The sequence below is a fragment of the Panulirus ornatus genome, chromosome 34, assembly GCF_036320965.1.
Source record: "Panulirus ornatus isolate Po-2019 chromosome 34, ASM3632096v1, whole genome shotgun sequence".
Classification (NCBI taxonomy): Eukaryota; Metazoa; Arthropoda; class Malacostraca; order Decapoda; family Palinuridae; genus Panulirus; species Panulirus ornatus.
The window spans coordinates 16,453,158-16,480,291 of NC_092257.1; the positions used below are offsets into that span (position 1 = coordinate 16,453,158).

Sequence of the window (27,134 nt, forward strand, 5' to 3'; positions counted from 1 at the left end):
GTGGATCAGGTGTTTGCTTTGAAGAATGTATGTGAGAAATACTTAGAAAAGCAAATGGATTTGTATGTAGCATTTATGGATCTGGAGAAGGCATATGATAGAGTTGATAGAGATGCTCTGTGGAAGGTATTAAGAATATATGGTGTGGGAGGCAAGTTGTTAGAAGCAGTGAAAAGTTTTTATCGAGGATGTAAGGCATGTGTACGTGTAGGAAGAGAGGAAAGTGATTGGTTCTCAGTGAATGTAGGTTTGCGGCAGGGGTGTGTGATGTCTCCATGGTTGTTTAATTTGTTTATGGATGGGGTTGTTAGGGAGGTGAATGCAAGAGTCCTGGAAAGAGGGGCAAGTATGAAGTCTGTTGGGGATGAGAGAGCCTGGGAAGTGAGTCAGTTGTTGTTCGCTGATGATACAGCGCTGGTGGCTGATTCATGTGAGAAACTGCAGAAGCTGGTGACTGAGTTTGGTAAAGTGTGTGGAAGAAGAAAGTTAAGAGTAAATGTGAATAAGAGCAAGGTTATTAGGTACAGTAGGGTTGAGGGTCAAGTCAATTGGGAGGTAAGTTTGAATGGAGAAAAACTGGAGGAAGTGAAGTGTTTTAGATATCTGGGAGTGGATCTGTCAGCGGATGGAACCATGGAAGCGGAAGTGGATCATAGGGTGGGGGAGGGGGCGAAAATTTTGGGAGCCTTGAAAAATGTGTGGAAGTCGAGAACATTATCTCGGAAAGCAAAAATGGGTATGTTTGAAGGAATAGTGGTTCCAACAATGTTGTATGGTTGCGAGGCGTGGGCTATGGATAGAGTTGTGCGCAGGAGGATGGATGTGCTGGAAATGAGATGTTTGAGGACAATGTGTGGTGTGAGGTGGTTTGATCGAGTAAGTAACGTAAGGGTAAGAGAGATGTGTGGAAATAAAAAGAGCGTGGTTGAGAGAGCAGAAGAGGGTGTTTTGAAATGGTTTGGGCACATGGAGAGAATGAGTGAGGAAAGATTGACCAAGAGGATATATGTGTCGGAGGTGGAGGGAACGAGGAGAAGAGGGAGACCAAATTGGAGGTGGAAAGATGGAGTGAAAAAGATTTTGTGTGATCGGGGCCTGAACATGCAGGAGGGTGTAAGGAGGGCAAGGAATAGAGTGAATTGGAGCGATGTGGTATACAGGGGTTGACGTGCTGTCAGTGGAGTGAATCAAGGCATGTGAGGCGTCTGGGGTGGACCATGGAAAGCTGTGTAGGTATGTATACACGTGTGTGGACATGTGTATGTACATGTGTATGGGGGGGGGGGGTTGGGTCATTTCTTTCGTCTGTTTCCTTGCGCTACCTCGCAGACGCGGGAGACAGCGACAAAGTATAAAAAAAAAAAAAAAAAAAAAAAAAAAATATATATATATATATATATATATATATATATATATATATATATATATATATATAGAGAGAGAGAGAGAGAGAGAGAGAGAGAGAGAGAGAGAGAGAATATAGGCACAATTCCTCAATCCTCTACGTACGGATGGGCCTTAGCTATAATTATTTAGGCGATTATTCTAAAATTAGCGAAGTTATTCAAGAAGGGGGTGAGTAACTGACCTGAAAACATTAGATATGGGGAGTATACAGATATTCATGTATCCTATGAATACTTAATGTGTATACTGCTCCAACCAGATATACGAGTGATTACGTGATATATACATATACGCATACAAACATACATACATACACAACAAGCATAGATGATACACATTCACATTTACACACTCACATATGTGCATGCATAATCACACGCATGAATATGCACATGCGTGCATATACACATATACAAGCAAAAGATGCACACACACACACACAAGCAAAACATACACACATATACATAAACAGATACACATGTTTATATGCATATGCATGCTCACAGACACACACACACACACACACACACACACACACACACACACACACACACACACACACATCATTTTCTTGGGATTAACGACTTAAATGGCATTGGTGATTGGGTACGATAACGAGGACAATGAGCCACCTGCCAACAGTGTCAAAGGTCATCGTAATAACCTTCACAATCACCACTTCTGCCCGCCCGTAACACAGGTAATTACCCTCTCTCTGAAATCTTCGTTAATCACCTTTGTGGATTACACCACCTCGAACGAGTCGTTAAGTCAGGTCGGAATTGCTTTAGGAATTACATTTGCCCCCAATCTATTACCAGTTGTCTCAAGCGTATTTATCTATCTGTTAATCAGTTAAGTCTTTGATACACTTAACTATTGGATATCTGAAAGCAAGTCCGTCCTTCTAAATATAAAAAGGAATTGTTTATCTTATTATAAAGAATATCTTTTTTTCATTCATTATAAATTACTAGATTCTGTTACTGTATTACTTATTATATCACCAGTAATATAATGATGTTCATATGGATGATAAATATGAATGTAAAGTTTTTTATTTATCTGAGTTACTATAATTCGTGGGAGAAATGCTATATTATCATTATCATAAAGAAATACTTCATTATCATTATATTATCATTATCATTAAGAAATGATTATCATTATATTATCATTATCATAAAGAAATACTTCATTATCATTATATTATCATTAAGAAATACTTCATTATCATTATATTATCATTATCATTAAGAAATGATTATCATTATATTATCATGATCATAGAGAAGTATTTCATTATCATTATATTATCATTATCATTAAGAAATACCTCATTATCATTAAGAAATATCTCATTATTATTAAGAAATACTTCATTATCATTATCATGACTACGTTTTCGAAGACACCCAATGTACCCTTTACACTCTGAGGCCTTACAACCCATTTTCTACCATGACCCTTTTTTTTTTTCTATTATGTGTTAATCAAGTTAATTGCACTTCTGGGCCACATCTCGTGTGGCCCCCGTGACACGCCTGGTCATACGACACCAGCTGCCCTTCACGTAATACACACATAAACATTTACGATGCGACAGAGAGGAACGTAAAATAAAAAAAGTGGACGAAGCTGTTTCGTGTCAGATGAATAGTTAACCTTGGATATCGAGCTGGGATTCGAACACTTACTTGTCTTGAGTCTTTATCATCTACTAATTCACCGGGGCGCCATCCGGTCGACGTGAGACGTGTAAACAAATGCGTGTGTTCGTAGTGTGTGTTGTAAACAAGTGGCGTTACATGTGTAAACAAGGGGATTGGGAAATGATAACTATCGAATCATGAATGGGATTAAGACGCATTGCAAGAACCATGGCTGTCTCTCATCCGGTGTCATAGGACAGAAGAGAGAGAGACAATTCCATATTAAGTTTCACCCTTCCCTTAAAAATGATCTTACGGATGCTTTTGCTTCGCTTCTGTGATCGTGTTCTTATGTCTTTTTACCCTGCTCTCTGTGCAGCGAAGATGTCGACATGCAGAATGATCGCATTGGTGTGGTATTGAAGATATTATCTCATATAAAGATACCAGAGACCTTTGGTCTACTAGTCTGAATTCCACTGTATATGTGTCCCTCCTCATGTGGTCTGGTGTGGTCTGGTCTTAACCCTCACCTCGATTTGATTCGATCAGTGTTTCATAAGGTGTTTCCTCCCCTCGTAAGAACCAGTTCTTCGTCATTGTCTGCTCATCTCGGTGCTCCGTTGTCTCCTCTTCGTCGACGGTTGTCACTGTGTTGCCAACATACTAAGGTTTAGGTCAACATAGTCAGGTACGGGTCAACATACTCAGGTACGGGTCAGCATACTCAGGTACGGGTCAGCATACTCAGGTACGGGTCAACATACTCAGGTACGGGTCAGCATACTCAGGTACGGGTAAGCATACTCAGGTACGGGTCAGCATACTCAGGTACGGGTCAACATACTCAGGTTCGGGTCATCATACTCAGGTACACTTGCCTAGTTTCGGATGGTGGGCTAATTTACCCATGGCAGGTTGTACCCAAGAGGCACATCCCTTCTTACTTCACCATCACCACTACCCACCACCAACACTCGCGCCACCACCAGCGCTATCTCCATCACCTGACGTACGACCCCGTGTCCACCCTTACAACAAACAAGGCCCCGAAAATCCCGGTTGACCTTGACCCACCTCATTAACCTTTAGCCCACCCCAGCACCACTACGGTATTAACTTCCATGTATCTCCTCTCTCCCCTTATTACATTCTTCTCCTCCTCCTCCGCCCCTCCCTCGTACACCAACCCCCTACCTCTTCTCTTCCCTCCCTCCCTCCAACCATCGCCCTCATCTCCCACCTCCCCCTCAACCCCTCCCTCCAGGCTAATCAAACAGCCCTCCCCCCACCCCCCGAGGACAATATCTCACACGTGAACGCCTCATTCCACCACCACAAAATCTTAGTTCACAAGTCTTCATCCCTGTTAGCAATTAACCTTTCCTGTCCTGGTCACCTTTAGATATACAGATGCCTTTGTTGCTGCCACTTCTTCTCTCTCTCCCTCCCTCCCGACCTCCAGCCGCGCAGATGACAATCAAGGTTCATAGTGTTGAAATCTTAGGGATTTCCACATGGCTATTGGCAGGCCGAGACTCACTCTCTTCGCCATCACACACTGGCCTTTTGTGAAAGTCTCACCCGTTAACCCAGCTGGAGCTTAGGAGGAGGGGTGGTGTTGGGGGGGGTGAAGATGGATGGCGTGTAGTGCTAAAAGAACAGCCTCTTTATCTCGAAGTGTGTGTGTGAGAGAGAGAGAGAGAGAGAGAGAGAGAGAGAGAGAGAGAGAGAGAGAGAGAGAGAGAGAGAGAGAGAGAGAGAGAGAGAAAGAGAGAGAGAGAGAGAGAGAGAGAGACCCCTCCTCCTGCTACAGCTGTGACCCGAAATTACCCCGCTGGGAAGTCGAGAGAAGGGAAGGCTGCGTCACGCGCGTGGTCAGAAAGAATGTGCTCCTTAAGTGTTGTCTTGGACACGACCTCAGGGCCCTTTGGGGCTGCTAGATTTCCCCTGGGGTGGTGTTTGCACTGACCAACGCCCGTGGGTAATCAGGAAGGCAATAACCGCACTGATGGAGGGCATGTGTTCTAGAAACCTGCTCACACTTCTCATCTCTCGATCCTTTATCGTGGGATCCTAGCCCACTTGTATCCTCAGCTTCAGGTAAACTTGGCCTCCTCAGTCTTGTTTCCCGTCGCGTTATGAAAAAAACTTTGGTACAATCGCCAGCTTTTCCTTCCTCCGTGTTGGTAATTAAGACAGAGCGTTCGCTGAGTCGGCAGGATTTTCATTGCGTTGGTAATAAATGTCTTCGTCCTCCTTTGTATTATTGTTGGATAAGGTAGTTATTACATTAAGGCGGATTTGGACATGGCTCCGTGACTCGATATATGCTTCGAAGTCTTGCTAATAGTGACCAAGATCCTTTGCTTCGCTCTAGAGAAAAATTACATGTGTCTACGTTAATTTTCATCCCCCCCCCTGCCCCTCCCCTTTTTTTATTTTTCTAATACTCTATCGGTTCGTCCAGACATGATATATTTGGTAGTCCTGTTCATTCATCTGCTACTTTTGTATTGTCTGTAAGGTCTGAGTTCTTAGTTAAAAGGCCATAGATCCTTTTTGATAGATTATGGCATAAAGATGTATACATCATCATACATCAAGACACTTTCTCATGTCTTGTGCCAACAGAAAGACATACGTCCTCCACACTTAACCATGTTTCTGAAACTGTGATGATTTTGGCTTTCCAGTGAGATCACATTATACCAATTCCTTCACTATTTATCACTGTACCTCTAGTGTTAGTATAGACTAATGCAACCCGAATTTACCGACTTTTCAAAGGCAATTGGGAAACGTCAGTCTCAGTGCAATCAAGAATTTGAAATTGTTAATGATACATGTACCAGTTAACCCGACCCCACACTGTTCTGACTTCCCTTGAAAAATGAGTGCACTGGGGTGTGTGGGTGGCAAGGTCTGTCCACCTGGACCTGGTCAGTGTCTGGAAGCTGACGTGAGGTGAATTGAGTTACTTGAGTCTGGTCCATGATCACCTCAGGTCCTGGTACAGGCTTCTCTCCCGTCTGTCTGGCGCAGCTAAAGCCATCTCCATCATAGGCTTCATGTGTTTGCCAAGGACCCTGCCGTGCCTAGCCTTCCCAAGTGACCCTGCCGTGCCTAGCCTTCCCAAGTGACCCTGCCGTGCCTAGCCTTCCCAAGGGACCCTGCCGTGCCTAGCCTTCTCAAGGGACCCTGCCATGCCTAGCCTTCTCAAGGGACCCTGCCGTGCCTAGCCTTCTCAAGGGACCCTGCCATGCCTAGCCTTCTCAAGGGACCCTGCCGTGCCTAGCCTTCCCAAGGGACCCTGCCGTGCCTAGCCTTCCCAAGGAACCCTGCCGGGCCTAGCCTTCCCGAGAGACCCTACCGTGCCTAGCCTTCTCAAGTGACCCTGTCGTGCCTAGCCTTCCCTAGTGACCCTGCCGTGCCTAGTAGCCTTCCCAAGTGACCCTGCCGTGCCTAGCCTTCTCAAGGGACCCTGCCGTGCCTAGCCTTCTCAAGGGACCCTGCCGTGCCTAGCCTTCTCAAGGGACCCTGCCATGCCTAGCCTTCCCAAGGGACCCTGCCGTGCCTAGCCTTCTCAAGGGACCCTGCCGTGCCTAGCCTTCTCAAGGGACCCTGCCATGCCTAGCCTTCCCAAGGAACCCTGCCGGGCCTAGCCTTCCCGAGAGACCCTACCGTGCCTAGCCTTCTCAAGTGACCCTGCCGTGCCTAGTAGCCTTCCCAAGTGTCCCTGCCGTGCCTAGTAGCCTTCCCAAGTGACCCTGCCGTGCCTAGTAGCCTTCACAAGTGACCCTGCCGTGCCTAGCCTTCTCAAGTGACCCTGCCGTGCCTAGTAGCCTTCCCAAGTGACCCTGCCGAGCCTAGCCTTCTCAAGGGACCCTGCCGTGCCTAGCCTTCTCAAGGGACCCTGCCGTGCCTAGTAGCCTTCCCAAGTGACCCTGCCGTGCCTAGCCTTCCCACGTGACCCTACCGTGCCTAGCCTTCTCTATTCGGTATTGGAAAGAGGCCATCCCTACCTTAGAGGCCTTTGGCTCAGCTAAAGTAATCCCTGCCTCTTACTATCGTGTGTTACCAATCCTCTCTGGGGTGAACCCATGTCGGGCCTTCCCAGTAATCGATGGAGGGCGAATCCTGGGCTTTAGGGAGAAAACCTCATATTCTTAAAACCCTTTATCCCTTAAGGGAGAACACTGTTCTTCGCCTTCCACTCACTGAAATCCAAGGGACCCCGCCCTTGCTCCTGTCTCACGCTAAGACCTTAAAAAAGAAAGAAAGAATTAAATGTCTCATTTCCTGTACCTCTGGATAAGCCTCTGTCATTTTTCTTTTTCGTTTTTTCTTTTTTTTCTTTACCTTAAGCAGGAAGTTCAGGGAAGAAGAAGAAGCTTATTGCAGACGATTGTTATATTACAGCTTAACAGAGGAGTACTCAGCTCGTCCTCTCGCTATGATTACGTTATACTATACAACGAATAATGTCTTCGTTAGGGGGTCGGTTGTCTCCTAACCCCCCCACAACCTCCCTACAACCTCCCTCTGGGGCTGAATTACGCAACGTGACCTGATGATGATGATGACCTTCTTACCCGACCTCTTACCCAACCAACAACACCCGAGAATTACCCTATTCACTCAAGTCACTCGCGCCACTCACACTATTGTTGGAGGGTGAGGTGAACTATTGTCCCCTGCTCCTCTGACGCTTCACGGTGGGTTAGGGGAAAGGGGGGTACAGTATGTGTGTGTGTGTGTGTGTGTGTGTGTGTGGTGCATTGAGCTGTGGTGAGAAAAGGCGAGGGGGGGGGGTGTGGGGGAGGTCGGGTTGGGTGTGAAGGAGGGAGGTCGGGTTAGGTGTGAGGGAGGGAGGGAGGGCTGGGTGTGAGAGATGGAAGGAGTAGAGGGCTGGGTGTGAGGGAGGGAAGGAGGAAGGAGGGAGGGCTGGGTGTGAGGGAGGGAAGGAGGAAGGAGGGAGGGCTGGGTGTGAGGGAGGGAAGGAGGAAGAAGGGAGGGCTGGGTGTGAGGGAGGGAAGGAGGAAGGAGAGAGGGCTGGGTGTGAGGGAGGGAAGGAGGAAGGAGAGAGGGCTGGGTGTGAGGGAGGGAAGGAGGAAGAGGAGGGCTGGGTGTGAGGGAGGGAAGGAGGGAGGGCTGGGTGTGAGGGAGGGAAGGAGGGAGGGCGCGCCAGACAACAATAATGTTTATCTAATGAGGACAGAGTCCAGCAGTGGGAGGCAGCACGTTGCACTATTGGTGATCTTCTTAATCTTTATTCATTCTTCTTTTTTTTCTTTCGTCCGTTCATTGTGGAGCAATTCACCATTCTCTCTCTCTCTCTCTCTCTCTCTCTCTCTCTCTCTCTCTCTCTCTCTCTCTCTCTCTCTCTCTCTCTCTCTCTCTCTCTCTCTTTGCTCTACAGGTGTTGCTTCCTCGGTCGCTGCTCTCGTGATCCGTCTGCATGTGTTTCCGACCAGTAAGATCAAGACCTGAGGTGCTCAACCGTTTTTTTTTTTTTCCCTTTCTCTTTCCCATAGATTCTGTGCGAAGGCCAACCACACGAGGATTAGCCGTTATGATAACCTCCTTTATCCTCTCACTGGGAAGCTACGGAGTCTATTCTCTTTTCCCCTGCTCTCTCAATTTGATAAGACTCATGTCTATTCATATCAGAAGAGCTCAGACTATCCCTGTTTGTATTCCATTGTTCGAGTGAGTCTTGTTTTTTTACCTCTCCCTCCTACGTGTCATTATCTGAGCTTTGCCCCAGCTGTGGTAACTACTGAATGGAAAAAAACTATCTTTTTTATGGCGTACTTGATGCCCTTCCGAGGAACTGGGAAAGTGTGTCAAATTTACGTACTTCACACACACACACACACACACACACACACACACACACACACACACACACACACACACACACACTATATATATATATATATATATATATATATATATATATATATGGTATAGGGGGGTCGACGTACTGACAATGACTGAACCAGGGCATGTGACGCGGCCGGGGTAAACTGTGGAAATGGTTACGTATAGGGAGTTGTGGTTTGGGTACATTACATGTGACAACTAGATGATGCATGTGAGCGAATGCGGTGTTTCTCTCTCTGTGTTCCTAGCGACACCTCGCTAACTCGGGAAACAGCGATCAAGCATGAAAATATATACGTATATATGATGTGTTTGTGTGTAAGTAGAAGTATAGATATAAAGAGGGAGAAAAGCAGAAAGACAAGCGAACTACAGAGAGAGAGAGAGAGAGAGAGAGAGAGAGAGAGAGAGAGAGAGAGAGAGAATCCGATCCGATATGACCTCCGCTATACACTCAGCACAGCAGCAGTAGGGTTCGAGTCCATTCCGGTGAAGCGATACAGGACATACGTTTTCCTCCGACGTTCGTGACGGATGGCCATTTAGTGAACCCATGTCAAAGTAACGGTTGATACGAAACACACGCGAGAGATCATTACGCTACGATGTAGTTAAGATTTTTGCGATAATGAAGGAAAATAAAAGAGATCTGAGCGATACAAAGCGAGCGAACATTTCACGATGAAACTAACAAAGATCTCAGATACAACGCAAAGATTGTACGATAAGGAAGTAAAGACTTATAGTTAATACAAGAAATTAAAAGATTATGATGATAAAATAAAGAGGGAAATGAGTAAAGCAGAAAAATCAGGAAATGATATAGATGAAAACCAATTTTTAAATTATTTCAAGAGTGAATTTTAAGATTCTCTTCTTTTTCTATTTAGATTTCTATACATATAGATTTCTATATATATTTCTATATCTATTTCTTGCAGATCGCGATATAGCAGGGTTCCTTTCAGTGTGCTGTATCACCTTATTCTAGGAATTACCTTATACTTACATTCCTTATATAACTGATTGCTATGGGTTTACTGTCACCGTATCTTGGGGATTAATCTATATATATATATATATATATATATATATATATATATATATATATATATATATATATATACATCAGGTATTGCATGGAATTACATTAGAGATTACATTACACTGAGTTCCAGTCGAGTTCTGTAATAGGAATTTTCGTGTTACCACGTATTTAGGATTACCTTTGGATTATCATTTCACCTTTTTATTTTCATAATGGACGTGGAATTATTCACTTGACATTAGTGGTTGTAAGGGGAATGCTGTCTCGATATATGAGGGATTATGTGAAATCATATTCCTTTCCGTCACGTAATTTCAAGGGATTACCTTCAGATTATATTGGAAATTAATGTGAGATTACCTTAAAGGCCTGGGACATTTACGAATGAAAAGGCTTAAGCTCTCGAGCGATGGTAGGTAAGAGTAATCTCAAGGGTTTAAAAAAGAAGAAAAAGAAATTGGTTCGAAATGCGCCTATTTGCCTCGACCAAATTGATTTTTATTCATTTTCTTTGTAATTTGACTAGGAATTTAAAAGCAATATTCAGCAAGATGATGTTAACAAAAGAAAAGAAAACTGGTCGGCCAAAAACAGACGCTTTTCACACTAACGAAGACATTTTAAAGTGATGGAGGGAGTTAACGTTTTTTTTCCCCCACCCAGGTGATGTGAGGAACTCTCTCTCTCTCTCTCTCTCTCTCTCTCTCTCTCTCTCTCTCTCTCTCTCTCTCTCTCTCTCTCTCTCTCTCTCTCTCTCTCTCTCTCTCTCTCTCTCTCTCTCTCTCTCTCTCTCTCTCTCTCTCTCTTTTTCCCCATGAGTCTATAAATCCTTCTATATGTCTATCCTTATCTTTTATCTATCTAGCTATCCATCCACCTGTCTATCAGTCTATCTATCTAACTATCTCGATCTATTTTTTGTCTGTTTGTCGATATCTATATCTGTCTCTCTTTCTAGAGAGAGAGAGAGAGAGAGAGAGAGAGAGAGAGGAGTTTTCCCTTTGCTGTGATCAGTTGACATAATTTCCACGGCATGAAATAATATTTGACCTCTCGTCAGTTTTTGACAGAATCATTTAACGTGTCATTACATTTACTATAATATGTGGAATGGGTGTATATATATATATATATATATATATATATATATATATATATATATATATATATATATATATATATATTATCCCTGGGGATAGGGGATTAAGAATACTTCCCACGTATTCCCTGCGTGTCGTAAAAGGCGACTAAAAGGGGAGGGAGCGGGGGGCTGGAAATCCTCCCCTCTCGTTTTTTTTTTTCCAAAAGAAGGAACAGAGGGGGGCCAGGTGAGGATATTCCAAAAAAGGCCCAGTCCTCTGTTCTTAACGCTACCTCGCTAACGCGGGAAATGGCATATAGTTTAAAAGGAAGAAAAAAAGATATATATGTGTGTGTGTGTGTGTGTGTGTGTGTGTGTGTGTGTGTGTGTGTGTGTGTGTGTATGTTAATGGATCATTTCTGGTGAAGGGAGAGGTTGAGAAGATAGGCGTGGAAGATGTAAAGCAGGTTTTTAACTGTCAGTGATGGAGATCGTCGACTCTATCAACACCCTAACTGACCATCCTCATGTCTCGTGAGTTAACATGGTCTTCCTCCCCATAGCATCATGACCAACTCAGTATCTGTTTCTTGAACCAGACAATCGTATTACCACCACGTCCCTCTGATTCATGGGCCGTCAACTACGTATCATCTTGTTTCCACGTATTTCAAATAAGTCCTCGACATCGTGGGGAACACCCATATACCTCGTATAGTCCCACGTATTCCGTGTCCCTCTACGTCATATACACGGAACACTCTACAGACCTTATTAAGCGCACGTATTTCAGCATTGTGGAGTTTATACAGACCCTTATTAACCTCTCGTATTTCAGCTTTCTATAGCGTTATGTAGAGGAAATTTAAGTCTTCATTGTATCGACCTAGACCCGTAATATTCATCAGTCATTGACATAGCGAATCCTGAAGTATTTTACGGTGACCAGCGAACGAAACACAAGTAAATATGTTACGTACGATAGAAAGAAATGCTTTACGCGCGTCAACTCTACGGGGATGACACCCACGTTTCGTTTACTTTTGCGTTTGGTCTTCTCTTCCTCGGGCTCTTCCTGTTTGATATATAACTTACATATATAGTAACTATAGGATATAATTTACTTATCACGATTTCTTTTGGCTGGTGTGATTAAATTACATCGTTCCATACTATTTATTGGGTTATATATACATATATATATATATATATATATATATATATATATATATATATATATATATATATATATATATATATATAAAAATATATATATATCTTTCTTTCATACTATTCGCCATTTCCCGCATTTGCGAGGTAGCGTTAAGAACAGAGGACTGGGCCTTTGAGGGAATATATATATATATATATATATATATATATATATATATATATATATATATATATATATATATATATATATATATATATATATATATATTATCTTTCATACTATTCGTCATTTCCCGCGTTAGCGAGGTAGCGTTAAGAACAGAGGACTGGGCCTCTGAGGGAATATCCTCACCTGGCCCCCTTCTCTGTTCCTTCCTTTGGAGAAGAAAAAATAATATATATATATATATATATATATATATATATATATATATATATATATATATATATATATATATATATATATAAAGCAGGTGTGTGAGAATAGACACGAGTCCTATATGTGTACTTACTTGGCTTGAGTAGGTCTGTGTGGGCGTAGCACAGGGGCAGGTCGTGGAGAAGGGCGTGTCCTCTCGTGTATCCCTCAAGGAGCGCAACAGGTATATGAGGTCCTCGATCGACAGAGTCCCGCCTTTTATACCTTGGCCCGACGTCACGACTCCGAGACCCCGCCCACTCGCTGCCATCCCCGACCACTCGCGTCATCAACGCCTACCTAGGGGCCATGACGTCACACTTTCCATATCTCTCTCCCCCCTCATTGGTTCCCTAACACAGTGACGTGTGTATTTCGAGGTAATGACGGGTGTGATTCGACTGAGGACGATCCAGCTGCTGCTGCCCCCCGCCCCTCTTCCCCCTTAGCGGTAGGGCGACAAGGGCGTTTATAAAGCGGTGTGGCGAGGGATAGAAAAGCTCCCATAATATTGCGATTTCCAGGGAAGGAGTTAGACGAAGATAGAAGAATATAGAGAAGTGTGTCGGAGTTGAGTAGACAGCGACAGGAGCTAGATTTCCTTGAAACAATGTGATTCGCAGATCCTATGCAAGTTTAAGCCGTCGGTGGCAACACAGTCCTATAATGTCCATTATCTGTAGAAGGCTTTGTCTGTTTTCTTTATTTTCTTCTACGTCAAGGTAGTACCGTGGGTGTCGTAGGGGTTGGTCGTATTTCCGTCCGTTACGATGCTGTTCCGACAACGGGCGTCGGAAAAAATTACGTTAAGGAGACGTATTTGATTTCCATGATCGAATCTGATATATCGCAATGGTGTTACCTGACTCACGGTGAGGCAGGCTCTCTCTCTCTCTCTCTCTCTCTCTCTCTCTCTCTCTCTCTCTCTCTCTCTCTCTCTCTCTCTCTCTCTCTCTCTCTCTCTCTCTCTCTCTCTCTCTCTCTCTCTATCTCTCTCTCTCTCTCTCTCTCTCTCTCTCTCTCTCTCTCTCTCTCTCTCTCTCTCTCTCTCTCTCTCTCTCTCTCTGCTGGATGTGAAAGTACGCCTCGTGTGATGTAGCCTATAGCTTTGTCTGCCAGATATGAAACACTGCTTCGTGAGGTTTTGATTTTCGGATCTCTGTACCAGATGTGAAGTACGTTCTTGCTGATGGAGTGTGGGGCTTTTAAGTGTCTTTCTCTACCATATATGAAGTGAGTCTGGCTAAGGGAGGGGAGGGGCGAGGCCTGTGAGTGGTTTTTCTCTGCCAGACGCGTGAGGGACGACGTCTACCAACACTACCTCGTACACGAAGGCAGGAACCATGTATGCCATGGAAACCCAGCCACGAGCGGTTCGTCCTACGTGCATAATAGGCCGACCTGATCCTTGTTACATCTCTGGTAAGGCTGGGGCACGGGTTTGTGTTCAAGTTTGATCTCATTCTGAGAACTTGACATTCTCGAGTTATTTTTGACCCTTCTGTTCTGTGAGGGAGTAGAGACTCCGTTCCCCATTCTCCTAATGGAATTCGTCGAAAAGATGTGGGAATTACAGATCTGACAGTTTCACAGAAGGAAATGAAACTAATGCCAAATCCTCTCCTTGTACGAACGCTTCTGAGCTCAGAGGAAAAATCAGGGCAAGGTTGAGCCTTCCCTGGAACAGTGTTTTCTAAGAAGACCGACCGGTAAAAGTGAGGTAGATGATCCTCGTATTGTTGTAGAGCTAAGTAGAAGTGAGAATCCATTTCATATACTTTATTCTCACACTGTTGGCTGATGTGCCAGCGCCCGCTGGCTACGTATAATCTAGGCTTTTAGTCTAATCCTTTTGTGTTTGATCTCTTGTCACACACAGTCTCTCTGACGAGGACAATCAGGTCGTGAAGTAGCGTAAGAGGGGTTCGAACGTGTTATAAACCAGGTAGCGAGATGATTCACGTCTCTTAATGTGGGGCTTGTGTTGGCTGACCCCATTGAAGACCTGAGCGATGAATCAGCTCGGATCCCCTTGTGTTGATGTGGCTGGTGATATTCACATAATATTGCTCAGTGGGTGTCAGGTGTTCGGTTGTGCTCTCTCTCTCTCTCTCTCTCTCTCTCTCTCTCTCTCTCTCTCTCTCTCTCTCTCTCTCTCTCTCTCTCTCTCTCTCTCTCTCTCTCTCTCTCTCTGTATATATATATATATATATATATATATACATATATATATATATATATATATATATATATATATATCAAATAGTTCTCATGAATGTAAACTGAGAATTGTTATAAATAATTAAGAAAGACACAGTTGATAAAGTTATGACATGACATTGATGTCACAGTGGCTGGCAGTTGGAGTGACAGAGGTAATGATTCAGAGGTTTTTTCGTGTCGTGAAAATTCTGGGTATAAGGTCGTCTGTATCATAACCTTTATATATATATATATATATATATATATATATATATATATATATATATATATATATATATATATATATATATATATATATATATATATATATATATACATATATATATATATATATATATATATATATATATATATATATATATATATATATATATATATATATATATATATTTCAGCGTCATTTAGATTGAATATGGGCATTCTATGGTATACGATAATAGTTGAAATTATACTATAGGGAGATAAAGGATCTGTTATAGAATCAGAGAGGAATTAGTGATTATTTCTAGTGAGTTAGAAATACACAATTATCACTAAATTTAACTACAGTTGTGAGCTCGTATTGGAATCCAAGTTACGTAGAGCGAAAGTTGTGTATATCAACAATTACCAAAGCACATCTACACTCACACACACACACACACACACACACACACACACACACACACACACACACTTCGCTTATGTCAGGTTCATCTTTTTAATTGAAGATTCTCTCTCTCTCTCTCTCTCTCTCTCTCTCTCTCTCTCTCTCTCTCTCTCTCTCTCTCTCTCTCTCTCTCTCTCTCTCTCTCTCTCTCTCTCTCTCTCTCTCTCCCTAGGCTCCAAGTTTAATCAGGGCGTCAGATATTAATCCAATAATGAATCTTAGGGATGGATTCCCCGGCCACAGAGCGAGCTAGCTAGTGGTCGCGCCCCACCAAGCACTAAGTCATGATCGTCCCAACACTAAGTCCTGAGGAGAGAGTGAGGAAGGGTGTGTGTGTGTGTGTGTGTGTGTGTGTGTGTGTGTGTGTGGGACGTGTCTATGTGGCACTAAGTCATGAGAAGGAGGAGGAAAGGAGGGAGGGTGTGTGGGATAATATGTGTGTGAGGTGTGGGGTGGTGTGGGGGTGGGATGTTTGTTGATGCCTCCCACGCACTCCGTTCGTGTAATCTCGTCATGAAGGATGTTGCCTCAGATGGCGTGGTTATCCTCCCCGATGAATGATGCGCGCGGAGTGTGGCGCGCGACACGTGCAGATCGGGAGCGTTGTGGAACTGATGCGTTCCGTCCAGGCGATGAGGGAGGATGATCTGTTGCATAGGGGGAACAGGGGATGATTTGTTGCATGGAGGTGATGGGTAATTAGGTTGTTGCGATGGAGATGGTGGGAAAATTGGGTTGTTATATGTAAGCAATAATGGTTGGGGTTGGTGGTGTAGTTTGTTACATGGACTCAATGGGGAAAATGGCTTATTGCCATTGGAAAATAGTCTACTGCTTGGAGGAATAAAAGGTTAAATGGCAATTTATATGGCACAAGGCATTAGGGTTCAGTACATGAAACGATGTGGATTGGTCCGTTGCATATGGGTGTGTGTGTGTGTGTGTGTGTGTGTGTGTGGGGGGGGGGGGGGGGGTTACGATGGGGTGAGGGGGGGAGGGGGGGTGGACATTCTCAGTAATGATTCCTACCAGCGAGTCTGTAGCTGAGGCTAAGCCAGACATGGGAGAACAGTACTTGTCGTCGTTCAGTTCGCCTTCCGTCGACCCCAGCGCGAATATTTAGGGAGTGGAGGGTAGGAGGGGGGGGAGTGTGATTCTACTGATCCCTGTGAGAGAGAGAGAGAGAGAGAGAGAGAGAGAGAGAGAGAGAGAGAGAGAGAGAGAGAGAGAGAAGAGGAGAGATGGGTAGGTAAGAGAATGCATGCACTGGAGTTTAGATACATGCAGCGTGGGAGGGACCTGGCAGATCCGACACGCCCACCACTCGCTTGTTCACAGCTCCTCGGCCACGCCGCCTACGGGAGACTTTAGGAACCAGCAGCAGACAGCTTCCACCGCCAGACGCTTTCCAATTCCTACTGCCAGCGTTGCCGCGCGAGGGGAGTAGATCTATCACAACATGGGAGAAAACATGGGAAAAACCAACAGAGGTTCGAATCGTGATTGAGGGCAGTCGGTCCACAGTCAACCCATCTGTTCATCCTCTCTTAAGGGTTGGTTGATATGGTAGATACCTGACCTATGCTAGGGTACATTTTTTTCTCTTTTTTTTATGTACTTGATCGCCATTTCCCGCGTCAGCGAGATACCGCCAGGAACAGATGTAGAAAGGCCATCTCCGCTCACATCCATTCTTTACCTGTCATATGTAATACATCGAAACTACAGCTCCCTATCCACATCCAAACCCCACGAACCTTTCCATGGTTTACCCCGGACGTTTCACATGCCCTGGTTCAGTCCAATGACAGCACGTCAACCTTCGCATCCATATGATGTTCTCGGGACTACATGTCCATTTTACTCTCAGATAACGTTCTCTCTTTTCACACATTCTTCATGGCTCCCAGAACCTTCGCCCCCTCCCCCACACCATGGATCACTTCCGTTTCCATGATTCCATTCGCTGCCATATCCGCTCCCAGATATCTACAACACTTCACATCCTTCATGTTTTTCCATTGAAACTCGCACCCCAGCTAACCTGTCCATCAATCCTGCTAAACCAAATAACTTTGCTTTTATTTACATTTACTGTCAACTTCCCCATGTTACATTTCTCTAAACTCAGACACCAACTTCTGCAGTTTTTCACTTGAATCAGCCACCAGAGCTGTATCATCGACAAACAACACCTGACTCACTTCCCAGGCCCTCTCACCCCCAACAGACTGTATGCTTACCCCTCTCTCCATGACTCTTACATTACCTCCCTCTCCACCCCATCCATAAACATATTGATCAACCATGCCGAAATCACACACACACACACCCCTGCCAGAGACCAACATCTTACACATCCTTCACTCTTAATCTATAGAGATGGAGGCAGGCAGGACAGTAAGGTAAGAGGCTCCTTCCCACCCATCACTACAGAGAGAGGCAGGATGGTAAAGCAGAAACCCCCCTCCCCCTCCCCACCTCACCATTTCGTTGCACAGCAGCTTGGGGAGATCTTGGGGGAGTGACTGGGTGATGTTTGCAGAGAGGAAAAAGTCACAGGAGATAAAATGAGGTAGAGCTAAGCAAACCTGAGAACTCAACAATTATTTTAAACTTCACAGACACAACCAGTCGAATACAACATATATCCAACTTGAGTTTTATTGTGCTTTCTTTCTTCAGTGGCAGGGCACAAAGGCTATCCAATAACAGGAGTTGAAAATACATTTCTAATACATTTCAAAGAGATGCGCTACACTCACACAAATAGATCTCGACATGCCACATGCAGAGAATAGCATAAGATTCGTGACGTGAAGATGAAACACTTTTGTCCTATTCATATCTGTTGTCAAGTGGAGATCCTTACCAGCCTGTCCAACGTAGGACACATTACAGCTGGGCAGACTGGTAAGCCTCTCCCTGTTGGACTTCAACACCATAAATGCTGTATAAGAACAGGACAGGATTCAAAATGCGTTGTTTAATCGTGTTAGAGATTATGACCATTGTATTGACTGGAATAATGCTAATTCATTTATAACCTATAAGTCACTGACCAAGAGCAATATCAGTATATCTTATCTTCTTAAATACACAAAGAACTGTAACATAAGGTCTATAGAAACTGGATAGCTTTGTCGTGGACAAAATTTGTAAACTGGTTCTTGTCTTGACCACACAACCACAAAATGAATTTTGCGACAGGTACGACTGTGCCAGACCCGAATACCACAAACCTCAAACACTTATGTACCAACGGCGTCTTCTCTCCTCCTCCTCTCTTCTATGTCAGCTGACTGTTCTGAGCCTTTTATCTCGTTCTTGCTTCTCCCCATAAGATGTCATTACACGAAAGTGCACTTGTGACTTACCGTGGTTCATTTTTCCTCTTGGTTATCAGCACATGCTAGATCGTGCGCACCCTTGGTGACCTACTGCAGTATATGAGTATAATTCCCAACTGTTTGTACCAATTTGATCCCATTTCGATACCAATCTTATCGCTATCTCTAGACATTCTTTCTGCCTACATACAACAGATGTAGAAAATGGAGCTGTTTTGTGCGATATGATCCAATCTATTTTTTCATTATTCTATGCAATATTTGCGTTGTTTTTTTGGGGTTTTTTTTATCGTAGTTACTAAACTTTATAGAGAACGTTGGGGGGTTCTATATAAAGGGGATGCAAATATGTATGGTTGATAGACGTACGGGATTAAAGTGGAAGAATATAGACATACACGAAAACATATGTGACGACAGAGAAATACATGCGAGCGAAGGATGAAAAACGAGAACATGAAAAAGAAATAAAATATGATCAATATCAAAGACATATTTACTTGGGTGTCTCTCTCTCTCTCTCTCTCTCTCTCTCTCTCTCTCTCTCTCTCTCTCTCTCTCTCTCTCTCTCTCTCTCTCTCTCTCTCTCGTGTGACGAAGGCCACCCCCCCCCCCCCCACCAGGGGTGCTGTTCTGCAAGAGGCGTGTCAGAGGGTCAAAACTTTTGCTGATGGTGATGACCCGTGCCAGCCAGTGGTGAGAAGCTGATGAAAGACATAGGATCCAGAACTGGAGAGAGATGGTGAAGATAAAAGCGCGAGGAGAAGGTTGAGATGAATGAAAAATGGACGTGTCGATAGGTAGAACACCAGAGAAGGAGAAGAAGAAGAAGAAGAAGAAGAAGAAGAAGAAGAAGAAGAAGAAGAAGAAGAAGAAGAAGAAGAAGAATTAGAACAGGAAGAAGAAGAAGAAGAAGAAGAAGAAGAAGAAGAAGAAGAAGAAGAAGAAGAAGAAGAAGAATTAGAACAGGAAGAAGAAGAAGAAGAAGAAGGAGAAGAAGAAGAAGAGAGAAGAAGAAGAAGAAGAAGAAGAAGAAGAAGAAGAAGAAGAAGAAGAACAGAAAGAAGAAGAAGAAGAAGAAGAAGAAGAAGAAGAAGAAGAAGGAGAAGAAGAAGAAAAGAAGAAGAAGAAGTAGAGGAGGAGGAGGAGGAGGAAGAAGAAGACTAGAAACATTCAACTCCCAGTTCAGCCATATAACTAACTACAAGTTTCCTACTAGTTCTCAAAACTAACAGTTAATGAGAATGTAAAATCGAAAAATAGTTGAAATAAATCCTTAACTTTCTTTTCAAAATTTCTTCGCGAAGCCAAGCTCAAGATGGACTTTGGTTCCAGAAACTGTTACGCCTAAGCTACTGGGAAAGGTCAGCGAGGCCAGGTCATGCTGAGTGACCTTCGCTGAGGTGAATTCTATATCATATATACCTGTCGCCTCAGCCAAAAAAAAAAAAATACAAAAAAAATTATACATTCCTTTTGTCCATTTTCCCAAAACATATTTCGTGAGGTTTCTCTCGTTCATGAGATGTCTTTCATGTATATATTTTTTTGTTTTTTTTTCCTCCTCTGTGATACATGTATATTTTTTTCTTTGTTTTTCTCGATCGTGACATTGCGATAAAGTTCTTTTTGATCGGGGCGAAAAAGATGGAAATTTGAAATGATACCAGTCGTTATAGGTAATTGAATGCAAGGGTGTGTCTGTGTGTGTGTATATATATATATATATATATATATATATATATATATATATATATATATATATATATATATATATGTATATATATATATATATATATATATATATATATATATATATATATATATATATATATATATATTCCCTGGGAGTAAGGGAGAAAGAATATTTCCCACGTATTCCCTGCGTGTTGTAGAAGACGACCGAAAAGGGGGTGGGAGTGGAGAGCTGGAAATCCTCCCCTCCTGTTTTATTTCTCCAAAAGAAGGAACAGAGAAGGGAGACCAAAGTGAGTATTCTTCCCTCTAAGGCTCATTCATCTGTTCTTGACGCTACCTCGCTCACGCGGGAAATGGCGAATATATATGAACACGATGGGAAGACACGGGTAGTCAGCTGGTTAAAGACGCAGTAGTTGGCACGAACAACATTCTCCCGTTTACAGGCACTGTCGCCATTACACCTTCATCCACCGGAGTTCCCATCCCCATACTATGATGGTTACACCCTAACCCTGTGCTTTCAGTCGACTCCCTCGCTCTCTGATGTGTTTAGTAACACACAAAATGATCATATAAACACTCCTATACAAATTCCGTTTGTGTCAGGACCATTCACGAGTGTTTGATGCGTGATGCCTCCATAATCTATAGTCAGTAAACCTTCACATACTGTGTTTAGAGACCGGAGGTATATAGATATATATAGTCCAAGCTCCATACTGATCACTTCTTGAATACGTCCTGTACATCCATGAGTAGCTGCCTTCACTCTTGGCGTGTGTCATCTGAACTTCCTCACACATTTGGTTGAAACTCTTAAGTCCAGAAATTGAATCTCACATCACGTTCACCGAATCCTCTTCGTCCACTGTTCAAGAGGTTCTGAGAGTGTTTTTCCAACGCAAAGAATCGCTATAGAAGGATACAATTCCCCCCACCCTAGTGGGAGGAGGACTCAGTCGTTGAGAATTGTTGTTTTATTTTCCGCTGACGTCTATATAAAGAAAAGATGATAACGCTGGCCTTGCTTCGACCCTCGGGTGCCATGCCTCCCTCCCACTACATTCCTACGTATCCACCCACATTCAATCTCCTGTTATTTCACTTGTAAATCTTTCGTTCTCTTATTCTATTCTCCTTTTGCAACCCTTGTCGTATGCGTCCACCTCTGACGTCCGTTACGACAATCCTTCGTCCACACCCGTGCCCTCCACAGTTTGCACCGCCAGCCTTGACCCTGGTCTGTGTTTAGTACCGAGTTGATCTTCGAGACACCCATACCCGCCGTTCTTTGTCATCCGCTCGACCTGTGTTGATACTGACGAATCATTTCTGGATTTCTTGAAACCTGCTTTCCTACCGAGCACATCCTTCTCTCTCTCTCTCTCTCTCACTCCTCCCTTCCCGTCCTCTACTCCCCACCCTTCTCGGCTTTCCTATTGTCCTCGTCTAAGACATCATTAGATTCTAAAAGGATCGGGTTTATTCTTACATGTTTACCTCCTTCCAAATTGTCCAGTTGAATTACCACGAGATATGATTCTACGTCTTTCGCTTCCAGACCGATTTCTTCGTACAGGAACTGACTCAAGCCTTTTGTATTCAACTTTCCACTCCTCATTTATGAACGACCTGTGACACGGAGTCACTCGACTCGTTACTTCAGAACTCACGTCTTTCACCTCATGATTACCTCATTCTACGTCTTCATTACCTCCTCATCCTTTTCATCCTCATCATCATCGAACTGACATTTTCCCTCACACTTCGGTACGCTGTCCTGTCCGCCACGTACCACGTAAACACTTCACTGATGGCAGATGTGTCACCTCCGCCACCACCACTTGATCTCTTTTCATTAATTAGTCTCACCCATGTTGCAGGAGAGCCCTCTCCTCGCACTCTCTTGACTCGTCCCCAAATTCATCACACATATGTGATCCATTTTTTGTCACTCAGTCACCGTCCTAGCTGTCGTTTTAATGTCTGGTTCACGTACCAGTTGTAGAGGCATTGTATGATTTGAAAGCAAATAAGTATGGTATATATATATATATATATATATATATATATATATATATATATATATATATATATATATATATATATATATATATAGGTGTGTGTGTGTGTGTGTGTGTGTGTGTGGTAGGGCCATCCCTGGGCAGTGGTCAGCCCACGAGTGGAGTTAATCGCGAGCACAATGTTGTTTGCACAGCCATAGATAACCTAAATGGTGCAGACTCTCGCCCCGCCCTCCCTCACCCCCACACAGTAAATTCACGGGAGGAACTGCCTTGATGGTGTTCGCTCCTAAACCCTCCCATATTGCATCTATATTATTCCTAGCGTGTTGGGTGATGTGGCCTGGCTATCAGTGGCTCCCAGAAGTTGATTTGTGAAACCTATACGTTTTGTTCTGAAGTCCAGTGATGTAAATAGCGTACAGGCAACTGGTAGGGGAAGGACTGATGGTGTCTTCCTCTTTATCTATCACCAGTCTTCCTCAGTCGTACACTCATACTCCTCCTCCTCTACTTATTCAGTCTTCCTCTATACCTTCTTGCAAAACTCTTGCTCTTTCACTCCCGTTTTCTGTTACTTCGATTTTTCTCTATTTATTTCAGATCTTCCTCCCACATTTCTCCCTCAGTGTTCCCCGTGTGTCGTAGAAGGGGACTTAAAGGAGTGGGAGCGGGTGGGCTGGAATTCCTCCCCTCCTGTTTTTACTTTTGCAAATGAAGGAACAGAGAAGGGGGCCAAGTGAGGATTTTTCCCTCTAAGGCTCAGTCCTCTGTTCTTAACGCTACCTCGCTAACGCGGAAAATGGCGAATATGTATATTGATGTCAGAGAAGAAAAAGACCTTCCAAGAAATCACACAGGGATTCCTAGCATTATACATATATACAGATGACGAAGAACCCGCTATATATGTGACACACACACACACACACCCACACCCCCCCCCCCACACACACACCTCACACACACACACACACACACACACACACACACACACACACACACACAACACACACACACACACACACACCTCACACATACACACACACCTCACACACACACACACACACACACACACACAAACACAAACACACACACCTCACACATGCACACACACACACACACACACACATACACACAAACACTTACACATACACACCTCACACACACACACACACACACACACACACACACACACACACACACACACACACACATACACACAAACACACACACATACACACCTCACACACACACACACACACACACACACACACACACACACACACATATGTTCGCTGCCCCTCGGCATAACGTCGAGGCGTCTGAGTTGAGGCACAGAATAACCTCAATTGTGAGCCGATTGGACGACTCGATGTGTATGACACACTTATATAAAAGACGCTTCATGTTGTCTGACAAAGCCATTTCCTCCCTTCTTTCAAATAATGTCATCAAAGACGAATCACTGAATATCAGTGAGACAGAAATGCCTCAAAGAAAGAGGAAAAAAAATGATAATAAGAATAGGATGCATTGAAGAGTGTTTACGTCAGTTAAAGTGTGCCAGCTAATCACGTCACACTTAATTGTGGAGTTGGATTCTAAAGAAGAGTCAAATGAGAATCAATTCTTCCTTGCGTCATTTCCTCTATGAATTTCCATCCCATTCTGACTGAATCTTTTTTTTCCCACTTTTTTTTCTCGTTCTTTTAGGTATTTGCTGCACCAGGGAAGACCCCCTGTGATGGATGGGCATGTCTCCCCGTCCAGCGGATCTGAAAGTTCAAACAGGTTGTCAGAATACTTTTCTCTCGGTTTTTTTTCAGTAAGACGAAGCGATGTTAACAGGTGAGGTGTTGCGCTTGGCTCTGTAAAAGTGAAGGGAGTGACTTTTAAAGAACTGATGTCTGTAATTCTCTGCTGCAGTAGCCAGCGACTATCGTCTGACACAGTAAGCCTGCCACGATAGCTTGATACAGTAACCTCTCACAGTAGCATCGTACGTTACCCTTATACAGTAGCCTAATACAGTAGCCCTGTACAGTACCGTGCTACAGTAGCCTCGTACAGTGACCCGCTACTGTAGCTAGCTACAGTGGCCTTGCACCGTACTCTGCCACAGCAGCTCCCTCCAGTAGCCTAGTTCTGTAGCCTCGTACAGATGAACTGTTTTCAGAGCGTGTATGGTGACACTATTGGGACTAAACCATTACACATGAGCATATATCACCCTCCTATCCATCGCCTCGCCTTTAACTCCCTTTCAATTTCCTCAGTGGCTTCCTTCACTATAATCCTATTAACAAAAAAAAAGTAGATTATAAAAGGGATTAAAGAGGACAAAATCATACGCTGGGGACAAAGTCATTATGCTCAAAAGGTTGGAATCTCTTTCTAATCATCATCCTTAAAAGTACTACAATCTCAAATTAATCACCGTACTTAAAGGATGAAAATCTATGAATCATCGTCCTTAAAGGCTGCGAAAAAAAGAAAATCGTCCATTAATCCTCTTACTCAAAGGTCTAAAATCCCTAAATTATCATCTTGCTTAATGGATCTACTTATCCCCCTTGGGGACTTAAAATGCACTGCAGGCCAGGGATCTCATTCATTATGCTAGACCTGTAGCCATTCCATTAGGTAATCCTCTTGCTCACCTTATGCGCTGAAGAACTGCCGTTGTATTCGCATAAAATGGAGTCGAGGCGCCCGCTTCCGTATGTGGATGGTGCACTTAAAGAAATTACTTATCGACGAAAAATTACAACTTTAACTACAACTTTGCGATTCAAGCTCAAAATTAGGCAGCAGGTTGTTGTTTTTTTTTTTTTTTTTTTACCAGCTAGGAAAGAAGCATGAAGTGGGAGGGAGAAGGAAAGCCAATAATAGAAAAACACAGCAGTTCATATGGTAAGAGTAATTAGATCCTTTGTTACAGAGGAGTTCAAGAGTTTGCTTTTAAATTCACGGTAAAGAAAAGTTGTATGTGAAGACCTATTGAATTGATAGTAATGATGATAATGATGTATAACGATATTAGCTTAATTATTATTATTATTATTATTATTATTATTATTATTATTATTATTATCATTATTATTATTATTATTATTATTATTGTTGTTGTTGTTGTTGTTGTTGTTGTTGTTGTTATTATTATTATTATTATTATTATTATTATTATTATTATTATTATTATTATTATCATTATTATTATTGTTATTATTACCATTAGTATTACATTATGAATTATTGTAATTATTATTAACAGTATAACTATCACTATCATTATTATTTATCTATCATTATTATGTATATTATTATCATTGTTATTATCATTTTTATTATTATTATTATTATTATTATTATTAGTAGTAGTAGTAGTAGTAGTAGTAGTAGTAGTAGTAGTAGTAGTAGTAGTAGTAGTAGTATCATTATTTTAGTAGTAGTAGTAGTAGTAGTAGTAGTAGTAGTAGTATCATTATTTTAGTAGTAGTAGTAGTAGTAGTAGTATCATTATTTTAGTAGTAGTAGTAGTAGTAGTAGTAGTAGTAGTATCATTATTTTAGTAGTAGTAGTAGTAGTAGTAGTAGTAGTAGTATCATTATTTTAGTAGTAGTAGTAGTAGTAGTAGTAGTAGTAGTAGTAGTAGTAGTAGTAGTAGTAGTAGTAGTAGTATCATTATTTTAGTAGTAGTAGTAGTAGTAGTAGTAGTAGTAGTATCATTATTTTAGTAGTAGTAGTAGTAGTAGTAGTATCATTATTTTAGTAGTAGTAGTAGTAGTAGTAGTAGTAGTAGTATCATTATTTTAGTAGTAGTAGTAGTAGTAGTAGTAGTAGTAGTAGTAGTAGTAGTAGTATTTACGGTATTGGTCATTATACAGCGCTGGTAATCGTAATTATTGTTGCGTGTTACTAGTAGCACATGAGCTAACAGAAAACGTAATCATGCTAATAGAATCTCTCAGTATTTGAAACATACTACCATATGAAGCCTCTGTAATCAACAATGAAATTCCATTTATTTCTAGCCTAGGAACGCCATAAGGTAAAACAGTCACGAGATTGCCGTTTAAAGAACAGAAAACGGAAATCTCCGACAGAAACAATGGCGTTTTCAGTTTTCATTAGTTACCCCCACCCACATACGTACAGTCTTCTCGGGGGCATTATGCTAGAATGTGAAACGAAAGAGATAACATCGGGATGGCGTTGTGGATTGTTAAGAACAAAAGACTGTGATACTGTCTTTCACCTGAGGAAGCAGAAAACATTCTTATACACTATTCTTTTTTTAACCATGGATAATTTACCCAGACACTGAGCGAAGGTAAAAGAATTCGAAAGGGACTTATTGCAAGTAATGATATATCTAATGTAAGAATTGCAAAGTGTGGAGTAAAGTGTGATGTTATGCTGCCCCCTTGTGTGTGCAGGGGAGAGGCCCTGCTGTCATAGCGTGATACAACAAAGACAAAATAAGAAGGAATTTCTTGGTGGTTTAGGAACATTA

The 27,134-nt window shown here is 42.7% G+C and overlaps 1 protein-coding gene across 1 annotated transcript in view; it reads right to left on the reverse strand.

Moving 5' to 3' along the window:
• LOC139760004 (uncharacterized) overlaps window positions 1-12,976 on the reverse strand; it is a 38,377-nt gene extending 25,401 nt beyond the window's left edge. Inside the window, exon 1 of the mRNA XM_071682746.1 lies at window positions 12,763-12,976. Within this exon, the coding sequence (XP_071538847.1) occupies window positions 12,763-12,939 (177 nt within the window). The 5' untranslated portion in view covers window positions 12,940-12,976. The remainder of the gene's footprint in view (window positions 1-12,762) is intronic.
• Window positions 12,977-27,134: the final 14,158 nt, after the last annotated feature.